Source organism: Alternaria postmessia, assembly GCF_024291825.1.
Source record: "Alternaria postmessia strain BMP 2775 chromosome Unknown scaffold_50, whole genome shotgun sequence".
Lineage (NCBI taxonomy): Eukaryota > Fungi > Ascomycota > Dothideomycetes > Pleosporales > Pleosporaceae > Alternaria > Alternaria postmessia.
The window spans coordinates 140,271-160,195 of record NW_026260123.1 but is presented as its reverse complement, the minus strand read 5'-3'; the positions used below and the strand labels follow the sequence as shown (position 1 = coordinate 160,195).

Genomic DNA, 19,925 nt, shown 5'->3' with positions numbered 1-19,925 from the left:
CCTGCTCGCTTCAGACCGTCGGTTCCGTTGTGCTCCGCATGCCGCGCCGCCAATTTTTCACCGAGACCGAGCTCGCGTCAGCTGGATTGCACACATCATCTTCGCGCAGTCGGACGAACCGAACTTCCGAGATACAAACAAATCCAAATCGGAAGGCATTGCGTGCGTAAAGAGTATTTTTGTCCAAAAATTCGCCAGAGAACGCCCGACAATCAAGGCTGCTACGTCAGCGGATTAGAATTTGCAACCTTTCAAATCAATTGCAATTCTAATGGACCAAATGTCAGGCCAGGATTTCGGCTCTCACCCGTCAGCCGAGAGCCTCGTTACCTGGTTCACACAAAATGGGGGTCAGCTCAGTCCAGATGTCCAGATCGTCTTCAGCGACTCGCGTGGCTTTCACATGCGCGCTGCTAGGCCACTGAGCTCCACCGTCGTGGCTTCATGTCCATTGAAGCTCACACTCTCTTCTATCAACCTAGACCCAAACGAGAAAGAGGTCTTGTACGCTGAAAGCCCTCTAGAACAATGTCGAGGGAAGATTCCGGATCACGTTCTGACGTATCTGTTGTTGATTGAACAGCGCAAGAAGGGTGAGAAGTCGCCTTGGCATGCGTACATCTCCTGCTTACCAGGGCCTGAAACTATGACCACACCTCTCTGGTTTGATGAGAGCGATGTGGTCTTTCTCGCTGGTACAAGTCTAGCTCCTGCGACCAAAGAGAGAAAGGCTGAGCTGGAGCGCCAATGGGAAAATGCCGTGGGTGTTATGAAAGCACTTGGTATGCCTCTTGCTGACGAGATTGATCTGTAAGTCTCCAGCGAATGGTATTTACTACACGTCATGTGCTGTCTAGCGTGCATGTACATTGAGCATCAGCTCTACCGTTCATCTGAACCCATACACCTAGCTATCAGTGTTGCTTTTGGCTGCCAACACTCTAGATTTGCGACATCCGTACGTTGGCTATCTGGTGCAGCCTGCTAACGATCCCAGCGAATCATTACTTTGGGCAGCCACTATCTTCACTTCGCGAGCGTTTATTTCGACACACATCCTACCCGGACGTGAGACGATTCCCATCCTCTTTCCGGTGGTGGACATTCTCAATCATTCCGTCTCTGCAAAGGTAGAATGGGACTTCCAGCCTCACCAGTCATTTACACTGAAGTGTCTTGAAGGCGAGTCTTTCCAGGCTGGTCAAGAGCTATTCAACAACTACGCGCCGAAGCAGAATGATGAGTTGCTTCTTGGGTATGGCTTCTGCTTAGAAGACAATCCTATTGAGCAGTTCGCTTTGAAACTAGCGTTCCAACCACAGCTACAGCAATATGCACAACAGCTGGGTCTGTTGAATCCTGAGAATGTGCCTTTTGGCATGTCAAAAGACTTTCTAGCCACAGACCCAAATAAGGAACAGCACTTCCTACGCGCCAAGGGCCATCCATTCGGTCGTTACGAAAACCACGTACCTTTCTTCCGTGGCATACCCCCCTACATCGTTCACTTCTTCTTCATACAGACGATCATAACATCCGAGTTGGATGTAAGCACTATTGACGTTGCACGGCCAGGAGGCAGGATCACCCTGCAAGTTCTCGTGCTCTTACACCAGGCAATGGAGCAGAGATGCAGCACTCTCCCACTTCAAATCCAACAGGAACCGCAAAACGATAAGCAAAGGTACGCGAAAATCTATCGCAACAGCCAGGCTAGGATCATCCACTCGGTTCGGGAAGAGCTGAAGGCTGCGATTGCCAAGCTTCGCGTCTCGGATTCCGAACGTCCCGTTCGCACTTTGCACAGCTTGTCCGACATGCTCAAAACCTTCGGAGCCGATCTGCCTGCATCAGCCGAGAACTTTTCGAGCGCGCTCGATCGACATGGTGTTCAGGGTTCACAGAATGAAGGTTTGCAGTGGACGATGCTCCTGACTGTCCTGGTGTCGTTGATGTTGACCACACAAGACACATCCGACATGAAGACATTGGCTCTAGTGCGCAACTTGTGTTCAAAACATGCACTTCCCACATTAGAAGATGGTATTGAAGACGTAGACACGTACACCTTCATCGATGAGAATCTCGGCGATTTTGTGCAGCTTCCCTCCGCCGAAGCGAATGTCGCGCCAACGGATGCGCTGGACGACTTGGGTATGACATTTGTCAACCAACCCGCTGATGATCCAGCGCCTGTTTTCATCAATGGACGTACGGAGAACCTAGGTGCAAGGATCATTATGTGGGCGATGATGGTTGTGGAGAAGGACGTTGTGCCTGTATTTGAGGATAGGCAAATTAAGCGGTGCTTGTATGCGGGAGCGCAGACTGCGGAAGGTGGGAAGATTGACGAGACATGGATGTACGAGGATGTTGCGGTGTAGATCACGAAGCTGGTAGAAGCAATTAAGCAAATAGTTTGTGATCCAAAAGGAGTCTGATGTATTGTCATGTTATCCGATCTTCCTTCTCAAGAAAACTTCTGTAGGCGACGAGCACCTGTGAAACCACTATCGGCTGCACTTTTAGATGAACTTACACCCGGGGCCTCCTGCAGAATAGGCGATGTGACAATGTCAACCCAAAGCAGGAATAATAACACTAGACCATCAGGCCGATTTTGCTCTGAAGAGCTGATTAATATTGGCTGCACATGTGTCTCGGATACATCTCTTTGAAAGCGTCGTCTTGGCAGCTTGAGCGACGGGTATATAAGACTTGGTTATTCTTCTGACGATAACTTGCCTTCCTTACACATCTATCATCTACTAGGCTATTTCATCAAAAGAACATGCCGAAACCCTAATGTGGGCCGCTGGACCTTCCAGGAAAACCTACCGTTTCGGTTCATGCTTGTGAAATTAAACTTCAACAAGCAGTTGACATGAGGGTTCACACGAAGAGATGTGAATACAAAGCTCTACTTCGGAAACCAAGTGCTAGGACCAGAGACGAGGAATTCATGAATAAGTATGCGCGCGTGTTTTGAAAACACCATGAGCTATCGTTCCAAAGTCATTTAGGTCGTTTTCATGTCCACCGAAAGTTGGTCATCGCTTCAAAACGTCCAAGTCATGGTGGACTCCAAATGGCCGCATACACTTCGGCTACAATCACGATAGATTGCAGTCACCGGTTGGCAGCATATAAAGCGTTCTATACTGCTCTCTGGAGTCTCAGCACCTGGTACCATTCTTCCACCATCCAAAAAAGGAGGGCGTCCTCTACATGTTTGCGCCTCTCTTTCTTCTAAAACAGGACGATTTAACCCATTATGTCGGGGTGCGCGTCTAAATTGTGCAGATGAATACTCTATGCAAACCTTCCTCGCTCGCATGTACACATCTCTGAAAAAAATAACGCAGATGACGACAGCCATGTCGTCGACTTGTGTTGCTCAAAAGCCGTGGAAGACACGCAAAACCATAAGGGGGCATCGAGGCTATGGATAGCGCCTACACCGAAAATATAAGCACAATTCTCCATGTAACCCACCTCCAAATTGCGATTCGGGTATTGCGGCCATCAACTTGAGGATATGCAAGCCAGAGTTTTGATTTCATCAGTAGCCTAGTAGTTCATGTGTAGTCGTGCGGGGCTCCACCATAAGTGGAAGGGAGTCCATTATGGGGAGCAATAAAACCCATCGTGCAGAGTAACGCTTTCTGAACCTTTAGAGCCAAAGGCCAGGCTCACAGCGGTAGTGATTGTGCGGGGCTCAGGATCGTGTATGTGGAGCGAGGGGCTGTGTGCGCAGTAGTGGCCACCCTTAGCGAAACACGCCGCAGAGTCACCAACTTCGCATCCCTCCAGAGCAGCCGTCAAAAATTAGCCGCGCGCTATATGAAGGATAGATTGTTGCCTCCTTTCATCAATCAGCTCTTCAGAGCAAAATCGGCCTGATGGTCTAGTGGTATGATTCCTGCTTTGGGTTGACATTGTCACATCGCCTATTCTGCAGGAGGCCCCGGGTGTAAGTTCATCCATCACGGTTCGACATCGAACGCTTTACTAATAAGCGTGCAGTCGAATCCCGGTCAGGCCCCATCTTCTTTTTTGCTGAAATTTGTGCCTCGCCTAGAACAAACTTCCACTGGGGTAGTGAGTGTACGCGCAATCTTTTTTCTACGAAGGACTGCTTGTATGCAAAAAGATAGCATATTGATGATTGAGCGCTCGCCGTGGAACGAGTTCTACATAGGACGACCGCAACCTCGCTGCTACGTTGTAGAGCGAATATACCTCCAGAACTACTCTACCAATATTTATCTGTCACTAGCTTTAATCCCTCATCTCCAAATACCCTCACACCCCTCTCCTCTACTCGCGTCCTTGTCCGAAAAGTCTTCTCGTTCTCTCCAGTCTTTGGGTTTACCCCCTCGTGCTCATATTGCTCTCTCTTCAGCAAACAGCCCTCAATCGCCCATTTCGGCACCGCCTTCTCAAACCTAACGCCCTTCTCCTCCAGCATCATATCAATGAGCTCCCGCGTCTTCTTGCCGTTCATCTCCTTAGTTGAGTACATAGTCCGAGCAAAACCAGAAACAGCATTCCGTACAGCATCATTGCGACACCTCCATATGAGGTTGTTGAGAGCCTCTCCTACAGAAGGAACCGGGAAGAAACGCGCATCGAAATGCGCTGTGCCTAGTACCTTCTCCACGTTGCCCTTGACTGCCTGCTCCGGCATTTTCCCCAGCGCCTCCGCGAGATGTTTGTTGAATCGCACAGAGCAATAACTCGCGCTCAGACTAGACAGCTTCTGCACTCTTTCGTTGAAAGTCTGCACACCTTCCGGAAAGACCAGCGTGATCTCGTCGGACTGCGTGTATGCGACTGTAGCGCGGGGAAAGAAGTGAAGTAGATCGGCACAGGTTGATATCATCGCAGTGTGTATGCGTTCGTCGAAGGGACGCGCAAAGTGTGATGTGAAGCGCGAGAAGCCATGGCCGTCTAGACGGAGGATGATGGGTTGGTCGAGGGGGAGGGTATGGTCGAAGTGCGATTCGTATGACTTCATGCGCGAAGCTAGAGATTCGGGTTTGGTAGAGTCTGCCGACACCCCAGTATCTTTGGGAGAATCCGACATGGTTGATCAGGTGTGTGTTTGTGTTGGAACTGTTGGTTGTTGCATGTTAAATGATAGCTTCCTTCACTACAAGGTGGCCAATGAGTCATCCAACTAACGTATTTTCATTGCAGTCACATTATGGGGAGTCATTGTCACAATGACTGTTGTTAACAATGGATGAGGACAAGTATTGAGATGATATCATTCGTCGTACTATCGCGTGTCATTAAAGCTCCATGCACAGCCGAGCTAACTTTTGCCATCCCCATCATCCCTCTTCTAAGGCAAGCACGACAAGATCGGCTTGAGCTTGTTGATGATCTGAGTTTGGACCGCAGCATCGTTTATGGTGGTCTTGTCGTTTGCATCACCAGGGCTGATAGTAACGTAGCAGTCGCTTCCTCGAATCAAGATGACGTCTGCCTCCCACGGAAGGCGCGTGCTACCGCACCAGTCCGCGTCGCGAGCACTCAAAAGACCAGTGTTGATGCGAGTAAAGATGTACTTGAACTGACTGGGATCGCTGCACTTGGTCTCGGAGACAGAGGGGAAGTTGACGTTCAAGTAGGTGTTCGCTGGGAGGTATGGCTTTCCGCTGTTGATGATGGTGGTAGTGACGTTCAGAGCCAGATCAGCATAGATCTTGCTGTGGAAAGGTGTAGGGACATTCCATGCGGTAGGATCTCCAGACTGGCCAGAGAAGGCGATAGCTGGAATTTGGGCCGTCTTTGCCGCATATGTAGCTGCGCCGACGGTACCGGAGAAGGGCACCTGAACAGCAACATTGCTTCCGACATTCGGTCCGGTCAGAGCGAGTTCGGGCTTTGCGCCGTTCCAGAGCTTAGGCGCGGTGACATCGATACCTTGCTTGATAGAAGTAACCGGGAACGAGTTCACGTAGTTCAAACGAGGGTCTGTCGCATTTGCACCTGTGGGCGGGCTTCCACCTGGGCAGGATGCATGAATGCAGCCGTCTGAATCAACAGTCTTCGGGGGTTCGTCGGATGATCCTGATATAGGTCAGTATGTGTATAGTGTTCATGACTCGACTACCAACCTCTGCCAGACTGATTCTCAGCAGGACCAGACAGGACAACCTCGTGGCCAGCAGAGTTCAAGACGTCAAAGAAGGTACGGATATTTGCCTCTGACCATCCATCGTCGTTTGACTGTACGATGCGAACAGCTTGAGCGAAAGGAACCGCCGCAGCGAGTAGCAAGAATGATCGCATCTTGACTGAAAGAATGAAGATGAAGCGAATGTGTTCGACTGAGAGACCTGAGACCTGTGCAAAACAAACAGACGGCGCTTGATGTTTATAACAATACCATCCTTCCGATCCATCCTTGAGCCAGCCGCTGCGTCCCCAGTCTCTGATCTACCGCTAACGTTCCACGCATAATGTACGCCGGAGGCGAACAGACACTGCAGAAGTCAGGAACACAGCCATGGCACACGCCACTTTTTAGTCGCAACGTGCGGGTAACAGCGATGTGATTGCTCCTCGCATAAATGACCATGGCGGTGACATGATGTGAATGTCGGCTTTGCAGCTGTGAGTGGTTGCTGACCTCCGAAACGGAGACACTTCCAAGCCTTGCGGAGGTGCCGCCTCCTGACCAGCCTAGTGCCTCGGCAGGAGCCTCTCGAACGGGCAGGAGCCTCCGATTTCCGTTCGCACGTGCGAGTAGCTTGTGGTATCATTCACGGATTTTCGGTGCCTGAGGAAGTCTTTGGTACATGAATCGATAGTTTCAGGGTGTCATTCCTACACCTGCCGAATGGGACAGGTCCGGCGCAAGTGCGCAATAATCTAACGGCCCGTCCCTCACTGATATTATCACTACCATCGTTCGTGACGATCAAGTTCTCTAGACCGATTTCTGGTCATGGAAGCATGCAACATGTGAAAGTACAGACCGGAACACCGTTTGACCGTGGTATTGACCTTTCCTATTTCACCAAAACGCCTTTTGTAAACCTCGTCATCTCCGTCTCCTTCGCTCATACAATGTGGGCGGGCTTCACAGGCTGCTGGTAGTAGTCCGTCGCAGCACCACTTTGGTATGGTGGAAGGTACTGGTTGTGCATATCAGGCTGTGTCTGCGAATGGTATGCGGTATTCTGTTGGTACTCGGGGACGCTGTTGTACGGGGACGATTGTGCAGCAGCCGCCGCCGCCAATGGGTTATGCGCTGGCGCATACTGGCCCCGTTGGGCTTCTTTCTTCGCGCGACGGTAACCGACGATGGCGTAGATGAGGAGACCGAGGAAGGTGAGGCTGGGATATGTCAGTACTGCACACAATCTCGCCAGACTCTGAACGTACAATACGAAGATGCTGAATCCAATTCCTACAGTGCTGGCGCCCTGGCCTATGGCGACAAAGTCCATGATCAAGACGCCAGTCCAGAATCCAGTTTGGAAGCAGTTCATGGTCAGGAAAGTGCCTGGCTTCAGCTTGTCGCCAAGGAACATGATGATCGCAAGAATGTCGATGAGGAGCACAATGACGATGAAGAGCATGAAGACAACGACTGATCTGTTGGCTGTTAGTCTCTGCGCATGCGCTCATATTGGTGCAACCTACCCAGTTGATGGTTGGATGACATCCTTTAGTTCATCCACAGTCCGCAGGGAATAGCCATATGCTGCAATGATCAAGATCATGATACATATTCGCACTATCCAGAAGGGCACGAGAACGCGCTTCTGCCAAAATACCGGTCGTTGCGCCATGGTGATGTGGTGATGCAGACTGTGTTGCTCAAAGGCCGTTGGGCGCAAGGGAAGATGTGGACAGCGAGAAGACAGAGAAGCGGGTATATATCTTCGTGATCAAGGCTGAGCGCAAGAAGTTTTGGTATCTTCGGCGCAAATTCGAGCTGCGGCGGCTGTGAGGCGCAAACTCAGGGGACGCCTTGCGCGCCTGGATGAAACACGCGTTCGGCCCTGTACATCTTCATTTGCCTGTTTTAGTTTCCGCGTCTGTTGGGGGCCGATGAGGCGGCTGCATCGTCATCTATGCGTGATAGTCGCATAGAGGGAAAGGGGCTTTGGGTTGTGAGTGTTTATAATGGTGCGATGCCAGTATCGTTGTCCTGATAGAGAGCAAAACGGCTGTCACGAGTTTCAGGGTCTGTGGAGATGGGTGGGGTCCTGAGGCGATGTTCAAGGTGGCTGAGGCACCCAGGCTATGGGTGTAGCACATAGCACAAACGCAGCACCGAGCACTGCACAAGTCGGCCTTGCCTCGCATGTAAGCATCATGCTTCGATGCAGATGGGTCAGATGTGGAAGGTATGGAAGGCGGGCACTTTCCGCTCCAACGAGTCCAGCCATCTGATCGGAGTGGGGCTGCCACGCGACCCATGCACGCGTTGCTCCCGCCCGATAAGCGCGATAACGAGTGACACCTTGATGGACAACTGGAGCTTCCCCGGACTACAACACCAGCTTGCTCTCGAGCTTAGTTAGATCAAGAGCTTCACGATAGTTCTAGAAGCGTTTTCTCCGTCTTCATCATGGGCGCTAACCAGTCACGACCGTCCGATGCTGCTGTTAACGAGAAGCTGATGGAGCGACTCCAGGCCCTCCACATGAAAGATGAACGACCCATGAATGAGAAGGATGGATTTGTAGTTGTTGGTGGGGAATCCCGTATGTTGTCTCCTGTTCATACTCTTAGAACAAGTCTGACTTATTGAAGCACCCAAATACACTCCTGGCGTCAAGTACCAACAGGATGTCTCCGCCGCATCAGTGTCTGAATGGGAGAAGGAGCTCATGGAAGACCCAAAGGTACTACATCCAGTCCCTGTGATGTTCATTACTGACTTCCGGTAGAACCGTCTTGCCCTTGCAGCCCTCAGCTCCAACTCTGCCAACGCCGTGCTTTCGTCTCGATCAGCTGTCATAGCAGACACCCAGAAGTTCAACATCAAGATCCCTCTTGAGGGTTCGCCCGTCACAAACCAAGCCTCGTCCGGAAGATGCTGGCTCTTCGCGTCTACCAACGTCTTCCGTGTCGCCATCATGAAGAAGTACAAGCTGTCCGAGTTCCAGCTCTCCCAGTCGTACCTCTTCTACTGGGACAAGATCGAGAAGGCGAACTACTTCCTCGAAAGCATTCTGGATACAAAGGATGAGGAGATTGACAGTCGCATCATACAGGCACTGATGGCTAGCCCCGTCGGTGATGGTGGACAATGGGATATGGTGGCCAACCTCGTACAAAAGTATGGTCTTGTGCCACATTCGCTGTACCCAGATTCCTACAACGCAACCAGCTCATCGACTATGGACCGTCTGATTACCACCAAGCTACGCGAAGATGCAGTTCGTCTACGTTCTATTGCCCGCAGCAACGCTACACCAGATGCCATCAAGGCGACCATCGCCGGAGAGAAGGAAAAGATGCTTCGTGAGATCCACTTGATTCTGACACTGATGCTTGGCCCACCACCATGCTCCACCAAGCCCTTCACTTGGGAGTACTACGACAAGGACGGCAAATTCTGCACTGTCCGCACGCGACCTACTGCTTTTGCAAACGAACTCTCCGACAACAAGACCGTACGAGCACTGTCCGGAACTGACGTCCATTCACTCTTCTCGCTTGTGAACGATCCTCGTAACCCCTACAACCGTCTGCTTAGCGTGAAGCGACTGGGCAACGTCTGGAACGGCCGACCAGTGACCTACGTAAATGTCGACATGAAGACAATCAAAGATGCCTGCATCACTATGCTGAAGCGTGGCATGCCTGTGTTCTTCGGCTCAGACGTGGGCAAGTATTCCGATTCTACCAAGGGCATCATGGACACGGATCTCTTCGAGTATGAGCTGGGCTTTAACATTAAGCTTGGCATGTCCAAGGCGGAGCGCCTGCAAACTGGTGAGAGCCAGATGACACATGCTATGGTCCTGACGGCTGTGCATGTCGTTGATGGCAAGCCTGTGCGCTGGAGGGTAGAGAATTCGTGGAGCGAGCGTGCGGGTGACAAGGGCTACTTTGTCATGAGTGATGCTTGGATGGATGAGTTCGTGTACCAGGCGGTCGTTGATCCTAGCGTTGTCAGTTCGTCGGTCAAGAAGGTACTGGAGCAGAAGCCGAGGATGCTAGAGCTGTGGGACCCAATGGGTGCGTTGGCTTGAGCGATGAGTTTACGAAGCGATCCTTTTTAGTTACTGATGAATTATCCACGTCCATGAATTTTGTAGAATCGGTTCGTGATGCATGATTACTTTAGATATTATGGTCTACTTGACTTTTGGATTTAATACGCCACCCAGACTATATTCGAGATTATCTTCACTATTGGCAGTCATCGCAAGCTACGTCTCTCATTTTGCAGAGATAGGAAGACTTGGATGACCTGGGGCAGCTGGGCTCTTGTTCAACTTTTTTAGACCGTAGTTGATCGCCGCGGCGATCTCCTGGTTGTTCTTCTCCAGGAACATGAAGTGCGCGTTGCCCTTGATACCGATATCGGCAAGCTTGATCCACTGGTAGTTGGTGATGCCCATCTGCTTGAAGTACTCGACGAAGCAGTGATCGTACGTGATATGCGGGCTGGCCTCGCCTGTGATCATGATATAAGGAACTTTACTAAGCTGGGTGAGCTTGTGGATGGTGCCGGTTTGGAGAATGCAGGAACGCTTGGCTGGGTCGTCTGGCCCAACCTCAGCGGTGGTAATGGCCGAGCAGTTCGTTACTGGTGGATCGAACTGCAGCGGTGTATATGTGAGACCACAAGGCCGAGCGGCGCTACGGCCAACCCCAGCAACGGTGTTGTTTCCGATCAGAGAAGTGAACGGAATGTTGCCAGGCTCAATGTTGATGTTGGCGCGTAGCAGATCAGGGCATGCGTCTGACCAGATGGCTGTGTAAGTGCAACCAGCAGAATGGCAGACTGTGTACGACTGGCCAATCATGCTGAGGAGCTGGCATCCAGATGTGCGCATAGTGTTCTCCACGTTCACATTAGATGAAGAGATGGGGACGTTGCCGGCAGTGAAGGCGTCAAAGACGGGATCTCCGCGAGATCCGTTGCCAGGCCATTGTGTGTGGAGGTCTGCTTGTGGGTACTGGTCGAAATCTTCGGGAGCTGTGAAGCCCTGCTCATTGATGGTGTCTGTGGAACCAATGCGCAGAGGGTATTTGGAGAGAAGCTGCTGGCCACTTCGGCCATTGGCAGCGATATCAACAATATAGACCTGGTAGCCTTGGTCAAGGTAGTAGGAAGCCCAACCCTTGCGATTGTCGGGCGTATTCAGCCACTCTGCGCCTGTGTTGACACCCGCAGAGACGAAGACCATCGGGTAAGGCTTGTTGACCTTTTTGGCAGGCGACAGCTTCTCGACATACAGCTGGTCGCTCCACATTTGCTGGCCTGGGATGCCAGAGTCGACATAGCCACCGCCGACGTAGAAGACGTCGCGCTTGTACGCAGATTCTTGGCTGCTACATTTTGGGCTGATGCCATTGACACCAGTGCAGTCGGTTGCTGAAGTCAGAAAGGGCAATGCTTGCAACAGCAGACCCGAGAGAACGGTACGTGAAAACATGGCCGAGTGAAAACGAGATGTCTGAAACGAATGGCGTGACCAAGTAAGTTTGGCTACTGATAGAATCGCCGATAGAAGGAGGAGAGAAAAAGCTTAGGCCGAGATTTTTTCCATCGACGCGTCCTATGCATAACCTTCTATACCTATATGATTCTGGAAGACGGTTGCGCAGCCATGTCGGCAGCTTGCACGCGCTTCTAGCAGCTTGAAGGACGCGCTTCTGAGAGTGGCGGACATTAGTTACTACAAGCGGCCTCGTGGTGCCGTCCCATGCTGCCCTTCTCATCGTCCGGTCCACGGAGGAACCCGATCTTCTCTCGGACCCAAACGTCTGTTCTCCTCTGCAGTGTCGCACGGATCTGCATGCCCAGTCTGCGAAATCGAGATATCGATCACAGACCCTGTCCCCCGTTGATGTCGATTGGGTGTTCAAGCTCCAGGTCGCATGATTACGAAGAGGCTGGTCCTTCGCGATAGAAAGATCCGGCGCACAGGCCACAACCATCGTTTCGTCTCCCGTTTCTACCGAAATACTCCGGAGTAGCTCCAGGGCTTCCTCGCTCCTTCGTACCTGCGTGCCAGCCCACAAACAAAAGAGTTCCGGTGGAGCCCATTCCCGCGCACCTCGAACGCCTCACACGCAAGACAGGAGAAGGGTTCCCGCTGACACAGCGGGAAAGCATCGTCGTTTCGACTCCATATCCTATACGAAGTGTCGAGATATCGCGCCACTCACGCTCGCATCTCGTGGGACATGCTAACGGACATGCTAATAAGACAATGCGTCCCAATAAGAACCTAACCCACCAGAGCCTACGGGACACTCTTTCATGGTCTTATCTCGGCCAAAAGCCTTGCCCCAAAGTGCAGAGTTGGCACTCCTCATGCCAGCGGCTCTTCCACCCTCTTGTGTGGCAAGCCCCAATCTTCTTATCATCAACTTGACTAGAAACCTGGGCTTTCTCAGTAATAATCCCACGCGACAAGGTTGACACCAGAGATCAGGAGGCTCTGTCAGTAGGAATAAGCGCCTCAATGCAGGGCGGTGGGTGAGTGGAAGGATGATGCCAGTTACCTTCTTATTGGGGTTCCCGTCAGCCCATCCCGCTCCTCGTTTACAACACAACCCTGCTCACACTATACCAGTAGCCCGGAGTGGGATATAGCTGCATTCTTCAAACAGGGCAATGGACTGAGCAAGATCTTAAGGGCAGTCAAGTCCAGTACCTCCGATTGATGTTTTGTTCTGTCGATCTCTCACCGAATCGCCCCAAACCCATGTGCTGCCCCACCGTACGGTATCGCCAGGCCGAGCCAGCATAACCACAGCACAATGGTGTCTGCTTATTTCAACACACCGCCAGCCAACGAATTCGACGAGCAAATAGCGGCAGGATTATTACTTCTTACCGGCCTTACTCCTGATATCAAAGACCCTAAAGATGGAGTCACGATTCCACCTTTCCGTCCAACAGACAACTACCACTTTGAGACTAAAGGTCCAGCCGTCATAGCCGCACTCTCAGTGTGTATGGTCATCCTCACGGTTGTTACCTTCCTAAGACTGGGCATTCGACTCTTCGTCCATGGGGTCCGTTTTGGTGCCGATGACTGGCTCATCATTCCAGCGTATCTCCTCTCCATGGCATACCCAGCACTTCAAATTGCTATGGTTCAGCATGGAGGAGCGGGAAAGCACTTTTACGACATCACCTATCAAGAATACTTCCATTACAAATATGTGAGCGAGAACAACCCTGATGGCCCGCCGTCGCGCATAACTAATCTTGATGTGTAGCTCGCGCCATCAGCCGCCACTGTATTCTACGTCTATGTAGGACTTGTCAAAATGAGCATTGCCTTGTTCAATGTCCGATTGACAACTCTTACGACGCGGTTGTGGAAGAACGTCAACTGGGCGTTCTTCGCCACATGTGCGGCCTATACCGTCGCAGCACTGTTTCTGAACGTCTTCAAATGCAACCCTCAGTACGCGAGTTTCAACCTGCTCCGGATCGCCGAGTCGGGCAAGGTACCGAAGTGTTTGTCCGTCAACCACATGAACACCATCCTCCGCTTGAACCTCGCTCTAGACTTCACTGCTCTCGCCATCCCGATAATTGTATTGTGGAAAGTTCAGCTGAGCTGGAAGAGAAAGGCCCGCATCTTTGCCCTGTTGTCCATCGGCCTGATCGCCTGCATCGCGTCAGTAATGACCCTTGTTTCGCAGTATACCTTGGAGAAGGATCCGCTATGGAACTACACGACTCTACTGGCATGGATCATGGTCGAGATAGTCATCAGTCTGGTCGCAGCTTGTGCTCCAACCCTTGCCTACCTTCTTCCGCGCTCTATGCTCTCGAAGCACCAGGCGTCCAACAGCGCTAGCAAATCGACAGGTCAAAAGGCAGCCACTGGCTTTGGTTCGCGACCGTCAAGGAACGACGACGCTTTACGGGCACGTTCTATACATGGAGAAGACGAGGACAGCGAAGAGGAGTTGGTGGAACGTCGCATCGTCGTGAAGGAAGACATTAAGATGGAGTGGCAGGGCAACAGGCGCAGCAATGCCCTCGGTGCGCAAGCGGGCCAGCAGTCAAATGAAAACGGCAGCCTGACAAGCTGGTATGGTGATCAGAGCACAAAGACAGGCGCTGTTGTCTATGATGGCCGCCAGCACGGAGAGAGGACGAGAGTTTGGGTGAGCGCGGACATGTCAGGCAGGAACAGTCCTGGTCATGAATTTCGCCCCGGACAGGCGATATGAAGCATATAGAGCATGTTTGAATTGTCTGAATTATACCCTTATATCGATGAAATAATGAATAATCTAGCTACGGACTGAACTCGTGTTCATGTGTTTTGCAAGGTGGTCGTCTGGCTGAAATTGTGCTCCATCCCTTCAACCCAACACAGAGCAGCCAACATACTGCTTGTTGATGATACGAATGCCTGAACTCGAGTGTCCTGCGTTCCTAGTGTCGGCTGATTGTGAGCTAGTTGCATGGGTGAGGTCGTGACTTTGGGTGTTAACTTTGCAAAAAATGATGTTTTGGTCATTGTAGCCAAACCAATACTTCCCGACAGATATCTACACATCTGTGATGATGCTAGAAGGGCAAAAAGATGGTGTTCCGACACCGGGAATCGAACCCGGGCCTTGCCGGCACTGTACAGTGAACTGACTCTGCTATGAGAGCGGCAAATCCTAGCCACTAGACCATATCGGATTTTGATGGAAGACTGAGGGATGTTAGCATATATATCCTGATAAAAATTATCGCAATCAATGAAGCAGTGCAAAAAAGAAGGATGTCTGGCGACCAATGAGTCAGAAAAGCGGACATGGCAAAGTTAGACCAAGACTAATCATCTCGAGTCAAGCCCATGCATACCGAGCACCATCAAATCTTACGGTCAGGGTACTATATCCCTTATGCATTGAAAAGATTTTGAGATGCAGACGGAAAACACCATATCTAGTAACTTCTACACTGACCATCGATTGCTTATCACCCAATGCTGTGTAACCACTCCTGACGCAATGGCAATCAACATGCTGTTGCATTCACCCTTGACGAATGTTTGACCCAAGAGAGTCTCAGTGCACTCTCAAAGCATACGGAAACCGCGAAACGACATTGAAAATCGACGGCTTCCCATAAAGTGTCCGTGTTCCAATCATCAGAGTTGCGACAGGACCTCCTGGCTTGGTTGGTTGTAATGCATTTCAATTACATCTCGTCCAGCAAAGGACATCAGCCTTGCACTTGCACACAAGGTTAGAATCAAATGGCTTGAAGGCAATCATTCTACCTCACTACTTTACAAACTATTCTCCAATCAGAACAATATCTAAATTTGGCCTACCTCGACAGAACGATGATGAATGACTCCCGACATCGCCGCGTCCAGCCCCGCGAAACAAAAAGTTCCCCGCGAACACCAACTTCGACGTGACATTACTGTACTCCCACTCCATCCTCCATTAACAATCAACCAACACCCACAATGGTCGCAAAGAATACTGCCTTTGATCTGCAGAAATGCGCGCGATCCAACATCCTCGCATTGGAGCCATACCGATGCGCGCGCGAGTAGGTGAATATCAATGACTCTTATCAAGGTACCAAGCTCACGACGCGTAGCGACTACAAAGATGACGGCACCAACATCCTCCTCGACGCGAATGAGAACGCATATGGACCGGGACTAGCATTAAATGGCGAGGGAAAGCTACCTGGCGCGAATGTCAATGGCACTTCAGACTCGTCTTCCGCGATTGACGTCGATTTGCTTGGCCTGAACCGATACCCAGATCCGTATGCAGATCGCAACAATTTGCATTGTAGTATGCTGACGAGCTGATTCAGCCACCAAGAAGAACTTAAGCAACTCCTCTGCAACCTCCGAAATACCCACAGCCACACACCGAAGAAGATCACGCCCGCCAACCTCTTCGTTGGTGTCGGCTCAGACGAAGCGATCGATGCTCTTATTCGCGCCTTCTGCGTTCCCGGCAAGGAGAAGATCCTAACATGTCCGCCCACGTACGGCATGTATAGCGTTTCTGCGCAGGTCAACGATGTTGCCCTAGCCAAGATCCCCTTACAAACCCCAAGTTTCGATCTCGACGTACCCGCGATACTGAAGGCGATGGATGAGGACAAGAGCATCAAGCTAGCATATCTGTGTTCGCCTGGCAACCCGACCGGAAAGCTACTCAAGAAAGAGGACGTACAAAAGATACTAGAACACCCATGGAATGGTGTGGTCGTGGTGGACGAAGCATACATCGACTTTTCACCTGATGGAACAAGTCTGGCAGAGTGGGTCGCCGAGTGGCCGAACCTGGTAGTCATGCAGACACTGTCGAAGGCCTTCGGTCTTGCAGGTATTCGACTAGGCGCTGCATTCGCGGATCCGGCAATCGCACAGATCCTGAACAACATGAAGGCGCCGTACAACATCCCCAACCCCACGAGTCAGCTCGCACGCGCAGCTCTGAGCCCGAAACACCTGCAAGTTATGACACGAAACAAGGACCTTATCGTCAAGCAGCGCAACAGGCTGATAGAGGAACTGCCCAAGATTCCCGGCATCGGACAGCTTCACGGTGGTGTCGAGTCGAACTTTTTGCTCTACCAGATACTTGATGCGCCTGCGGATCAAGGTGGCAAGCCATCAAACGAGACGGCCCTGGCAGTATACGAGGGTCTGGCAGAAGAGAAAGGCGTCGTAGTGAGGTTCAGAGGAAAAGAGCATGGATGTCTAGGCTGCTTGAGGATAACTGTCGGTACAGAGAAGGAGGTAGATCGCTTCTTGCAAGAGATCAAGCAAGTACTAGAGGGTATCCACAAGAGCTCTGGCAGGCTGGGGAAGAAGGAAGAGCAGCAGAGAGAACGAGAGGCAAACGATGTGGTCGCATGAGAGGCATAGACAGGTGGTAGAGTATGTATATATGAAGAGACGACATGATGAAAGCAATGCAAGGTCTCCAAACAATCATGTCCTAGAAGGTTGACAGACTAAAGTCCGTAAGCATCTTCTAGGCATAGTTTTCGGCTGTTCCGTAAACTCTCCCTGTTCGGATACAGAGTACCAGCGAAGGGTGAACGCATCGCACGCATAACGCAGCGGTGTCCAATCAGGAAAAGATGTTTGCGGAAGGCACTAAGAGATGTTGTAGCCGCACGAGGTACATGTCAGGCCTACAATAATTGCGTATATCCATTCTGCAATCTTACGTCGGTTGTCGCACTTCTTTTTTGTGGTCTAGAATCCAGAGTTGCTAATAGCAAGCAGCAAAGATCAAACGAACAGGTCCAGAGCTTGTATAAACTCGATGCGTTGCCTCCCGGGTCGAAACCACTGACCACGGCGGGGTACTCTAAGGGCGACGAAGAGTGAAATGGAGCCTTTAGGTAGGCTCCCACCATTCGCCGAAGCACCTCCTGTAGGCCAATGTATAGAATGGTTGCCTTTCTCTGGCGCTAGGAACGCCTTGCTAGTATATAATCTCGGACTTCTTCTTTCCTGAAAACACTTTCGAACGCAGTATAGAACTATCAACTCCGAATTAGCATACGAGATGGCTCATTCTAACTCCACCTTCGAGTCCGCTCATGACTTCCAGAACCCCGAAGACAATAATACGGTTGAGTAAAATTCTCCTCGAGTACCACTGTTTGTACCCTCCGATCCTTGGGTTCCTTGTGGTCAAGTATCTGCAGGCTATGGGAACTATGCTCCTCTTCGATACGCGAGCGGGTCTGCGACTGCTGCTTTACCATCGGGTATTCAACCTTTCGACTCGTCTCCGCCATACGAACACGATTTCTCTCCGTCCTTAAACCCAGCTGCCCAACAATTCACACCGGGAGGACAACATGGCGGCCTCGAGGGCCCAAAACTTACCGCCACAGCGCCATCGTTCGTGCCGGTCAAGTCGAAGCTTAATGCTAGAGCGCCGAGCTTCCTACTCAGCCGTCTAGCTATTTTCGACCCTCCGGCTGGTGATCTTGCAGAGCGCCCTCGTAAGGACAACTTGATCCTTCCCGATGCGCGTGACGACAACATCACCGATTCGATCGAGATGATGAAGTGTCCGCAGGATGGACAGGTCGGCCGGTATACACTTGAAACTACCATCAACTTCAACAACGGCTGGCATCACAACGATCCTGTACTCGCTGCCATGTACTACGTCCTCAACGCCAAGAAGAAGAAAAATTTCTCTGTATTTGCAGTGAAGCATTAAATTCGACCCGTCGACGACGCACCTCCACTGTGGCCACCTAACCTGAACCTCTTCGACATTAAGCGCTACTACTTCAGGTCGAAGACGCTGCGTAACAGGAACCTCCACAGGTACGACTGGAAACTTCACAGGTGCGATCAGAAATACGCAAAGTGGATCACTATTCTACCCAAAGGCTCACCACCGACTGCCAAAACTGTCCACATCTTCGAACCGGACAAGGAGAAGTGGATAATCTTTGGTGACTGGCTGGAGCAGGTTTCCAATACTCCGCTCGGCTGGGTCGGCAGGACTGCTTATAGCCTTCAGTTTGACTGGTGGAAATACGTGGGCAGCAAGCGCCGTTTCGAGGATCTTCCTGGCGAGATTCGAACGCCTATCTATCAGTACGCTCTCGGAGGCGAACTGTATCCATTGAGTACTCAAGATTCTGAAAGCAGCAGAGAAGGCACAATGGCCTGCCGGACTGCTCGTCTTACTCTCGGCATGGGTTACAGTATGTGGATCTTTCTCGATGACAAAGGGGACATATTGAGGACGCAGATGAGCAAGTCCCATGTACCAGAGGCCCGATCCTTTGTGTATGAGCCGGCTTTGGAGCTTTTGCTTGTTAGCTCGTGGATGCGAGAAGAAGTGCTGCATACTGGCTGGGAGCTCATGCGTGGCTGTTTCTTTGATTCAGGGATCTTCCACAAAGCCATCAATTCTCGACCTGGACCGGCCATGAATTACAAATACTTGAGTAAAGTAGAACTTGCCTTCACGAACGCTGACTGGTTCGACTTCTTGGGTGTAGAGACTTTGGGTAGCGAACCCTACATATCTGTAAAAAGTTCCGATTCTCTTGGACCCTGCTTGAACAGTCTCCACAACCTCAAGGACCTACGACTTCGTTTTCGAGGTCTTGAAGATGGGTCTAAAGGCAGCCCCTGGGGAGAATACTGGGAGCATTGGGATCACAAAACCCCATACGTCTGCTGTCAACGGACTATTGTTGACTGGATCTGTACCTTCGTTTACCCTTTCCTGATTGACAAGTGTAAGGGAGAGGAGGTAAAAGTAACTCTGACTGGTTATGTAAAGAATGACACGCAGACAAAGTGGGAGGAAATCTTCGCAGGAAAGCGTGATCATGACCACGATGCTGCAATCGCATCAATCCTTGGCACACTGTCATCACCACGGTGAGTCTTAGAGCTGAACTTGAGATTTGACGTATACTGACTATGCTACAGACCACCAAGTTGTCAATGTGCGTCGGTGTGTAAAGTGGACTACCCGAGTCGAGATATGAGACTCGATCCGATTCTATATGGCTCCAACCAGCACTTCTATGATCGGACGGATTTCGATCCTAGATAGCTTGGCATAATTCACATCGGAGCATGAAAGGATGCTGGTAGCTATCGAAGTTGCGAAGCTATCAAGTCGTTGCTGTTCACTTTCAAAAACTCGGTAGACGAAATGAAACTTCATTGTATCTGTCTACGATGAGAAAGCAATAGCGAGCTTAGCGATACATG

The 19,925-nt window shown here is 51.0% G+C and overlaps 9 protein-coding genes and 2 non-coding genes across 11 annotated transcripts; 6 read left to right on the top strand and 5 right to left on the bottom strand.

Annotated features, from left to right (window-relative positions):
• Window positions 1-271: 271 nt before the first annotated feature.
• Window positions 272-2,384, top strand: J4E82_007444 (uncharacterized protein; the record flags this gene model as incomplete). Its single annotated transcript, XM_051733688.1, has 2 exons — window positions 272-810; window positions 998-2,384. The coding sequence occupies 2 exons, from the start codon at window positions 272-274 to the stop codon at window positions 2,382-2,384; spliced, it is 1,926 nt and encodes a 641-aa protein (XP_051586604.1).
• A 1,512-nt stretch (window positions 2,385-3,896) lies between these two features.
• J4E82_007443 lies at window positions 3,897-4,045 on the top strand. Its single transcript has one exon. It is a non-coding gene; the product is annotated as a tRNA-Pro (tRNA).
• A 210-nt stretch (window positions 4,046-4,255) lies between these two features.
• Window positions 4,256-5,089, bottom strand: J4E82_007442 (uncharacterized protein; the record flags this gene model as incomplete). The annotated part of the gene is made up of 1 exon (XM_051733687.1): window positions 4,256-5,089. One exon carries the CDS (start codon window positions 5,087-5,089, stop codon window positions 4,256-4,258), a length of 834 nt encoding a protein of 277 aa, XP_051586603.1.
• A 261-nt stretch (window positions 5,090-5,350) lies between these two features.
• J4E82_007441 (uncharacterized protein) lies at window positions 5,351-6,303 on the bottom strand (the record flags this gene model as incomplete). The annotated part of the gene is made up of 2 exons (XM_051733686.1): window positions 5,351-6,081; window positions 6,129-6,303. 2 exons carry the CDS (start codon window positions 6,301-6,303, stop codon window positions 5,351-5,353), a joined length of 906 nt encoding a protein of 301 aa, XP_051586602.1.
• A 773-nt stretch (window positions 6,304-7,076) lies between these two features.
• Window positions 7,077-7,811, bottom strand: J4E82_007440 (uncharacterized protein; the record flags this gene model as incomplete). Its single annotated transcript, XM_051733685.1, has 3 exons — window positions 7,077-7,353; window positions 7,402-7,614; window positions 7,663-7,811. The coding sequence occupies 3 exons, from the start codon at window positions 7,809-7,811 to the stop codon at window positions 7,077-7,079; spliced, it is 639 nt and encodes a 212-aa protein (XP_051586601.1).
• Window positions 7,812-8,596: 785 nt separating this feature from the next.
• J4E82_007439 (uncharacterized protein) lies at window positions 8,597-10,229 on the top strand (the record flags this gene model as incomplete). Its single annotated transcript, XM_051733684.1, has 3 exons — window positions 8,597-8,732; window positions 8,782-8,873; window positions 8,919-10,229. The coding sequence occupies 3 exons, from the start codon at window positions 8,597-8,599 to the stop codon at window positions 10,227-10,229; spliced, it is 1,539 nt and encodes a 512-aa protein (XP_051586600.1).
• Window positions 10,230-10,418: 189 nt separating this feature from the next.
• Window positions 10,419-11,642, bottom strand: J4E82_007438 (uncharacterized protein; the record flags this gene model as incomplete). The annotated part of the gene is made up of 1 exon (XM_051733683.1): window positions 10,419-11,642. The coding sequence occupies one exon, from the start codon at window positions 11,640-11,642 to the stop codon at window positions 10,419-10,421; it is 1,224 nt and encodes a 407-aa protein (XP_051586599.1).
• A 1,333-nt stretch (window positions 11,643-12,975) lies between these two features.
• Window positions 12,976-14,409, top strand: J4E82_007437 (uncharacterized protein; the record flags this gene model as incomplete). The annotated part of the gene is made up of 2 exons (XM_051733682.1): window positions 12,976-13,383; window positions 13,441-14,409. 2 exons carry the CDS (start codon window positions 12,976-12,978, stop codon window positions 14,407-14,409), a joined length of 1,377 nt encoding a protein of 458 aa, XP_051586598.1.
• A 365-nt stretch (window positions 14,410-14,774) lies between these two features.
• Window positions 14,775-14,872, bottom strand: J4E82_007436. The gene has a single exon. It is a non-coding gene; the product is annotated as a tRNA-Glu (tRNA).
• A 781-nt stretch (window positions 14,873-15,653) lies between these two features.
• Window positions 15,654-17,072, top strand: J4E82_007435 (uncharacterized protein; the record flags this gene model as incomplete). Its single annotated transcript, XM_051733681.1, has 3 exons — window positions 15,654-15,739; window positions 15,791-15,964; window positions 16,016-17,072. 3 exons carry the CDS (start codon window positions 15,654-15,656, stop codon window positions 17,070-17,072), a joined length of 1,317 nt encoding a protein of 438 aa, XP_051586597.1.
• A 695-nt stretch (window positions 17,073-17,767) lies between these two features.
• Window positions 17,768-19,764, top strand: J4E82_007434 (uncharacterized protein; the record flags this gene model as incomplete). Its single annotated transcript, XM_051733680.1, has 4 exons — window positions 17,768-17,828; window positions 17,876-18,381; window positions 18,466-19,586; window positions 19,638-19,764. The coding sequence occupies 4 exons, from the start codon at window positions 17,768-17,770 to the stop codon at window positions 19,762-19,764; spliced, it is 1,815 nt and encodes a 604-aa protein (XP_051586596.1).
• Window positions 19,765-19,925: the final 161 nt, after the last annotated feature.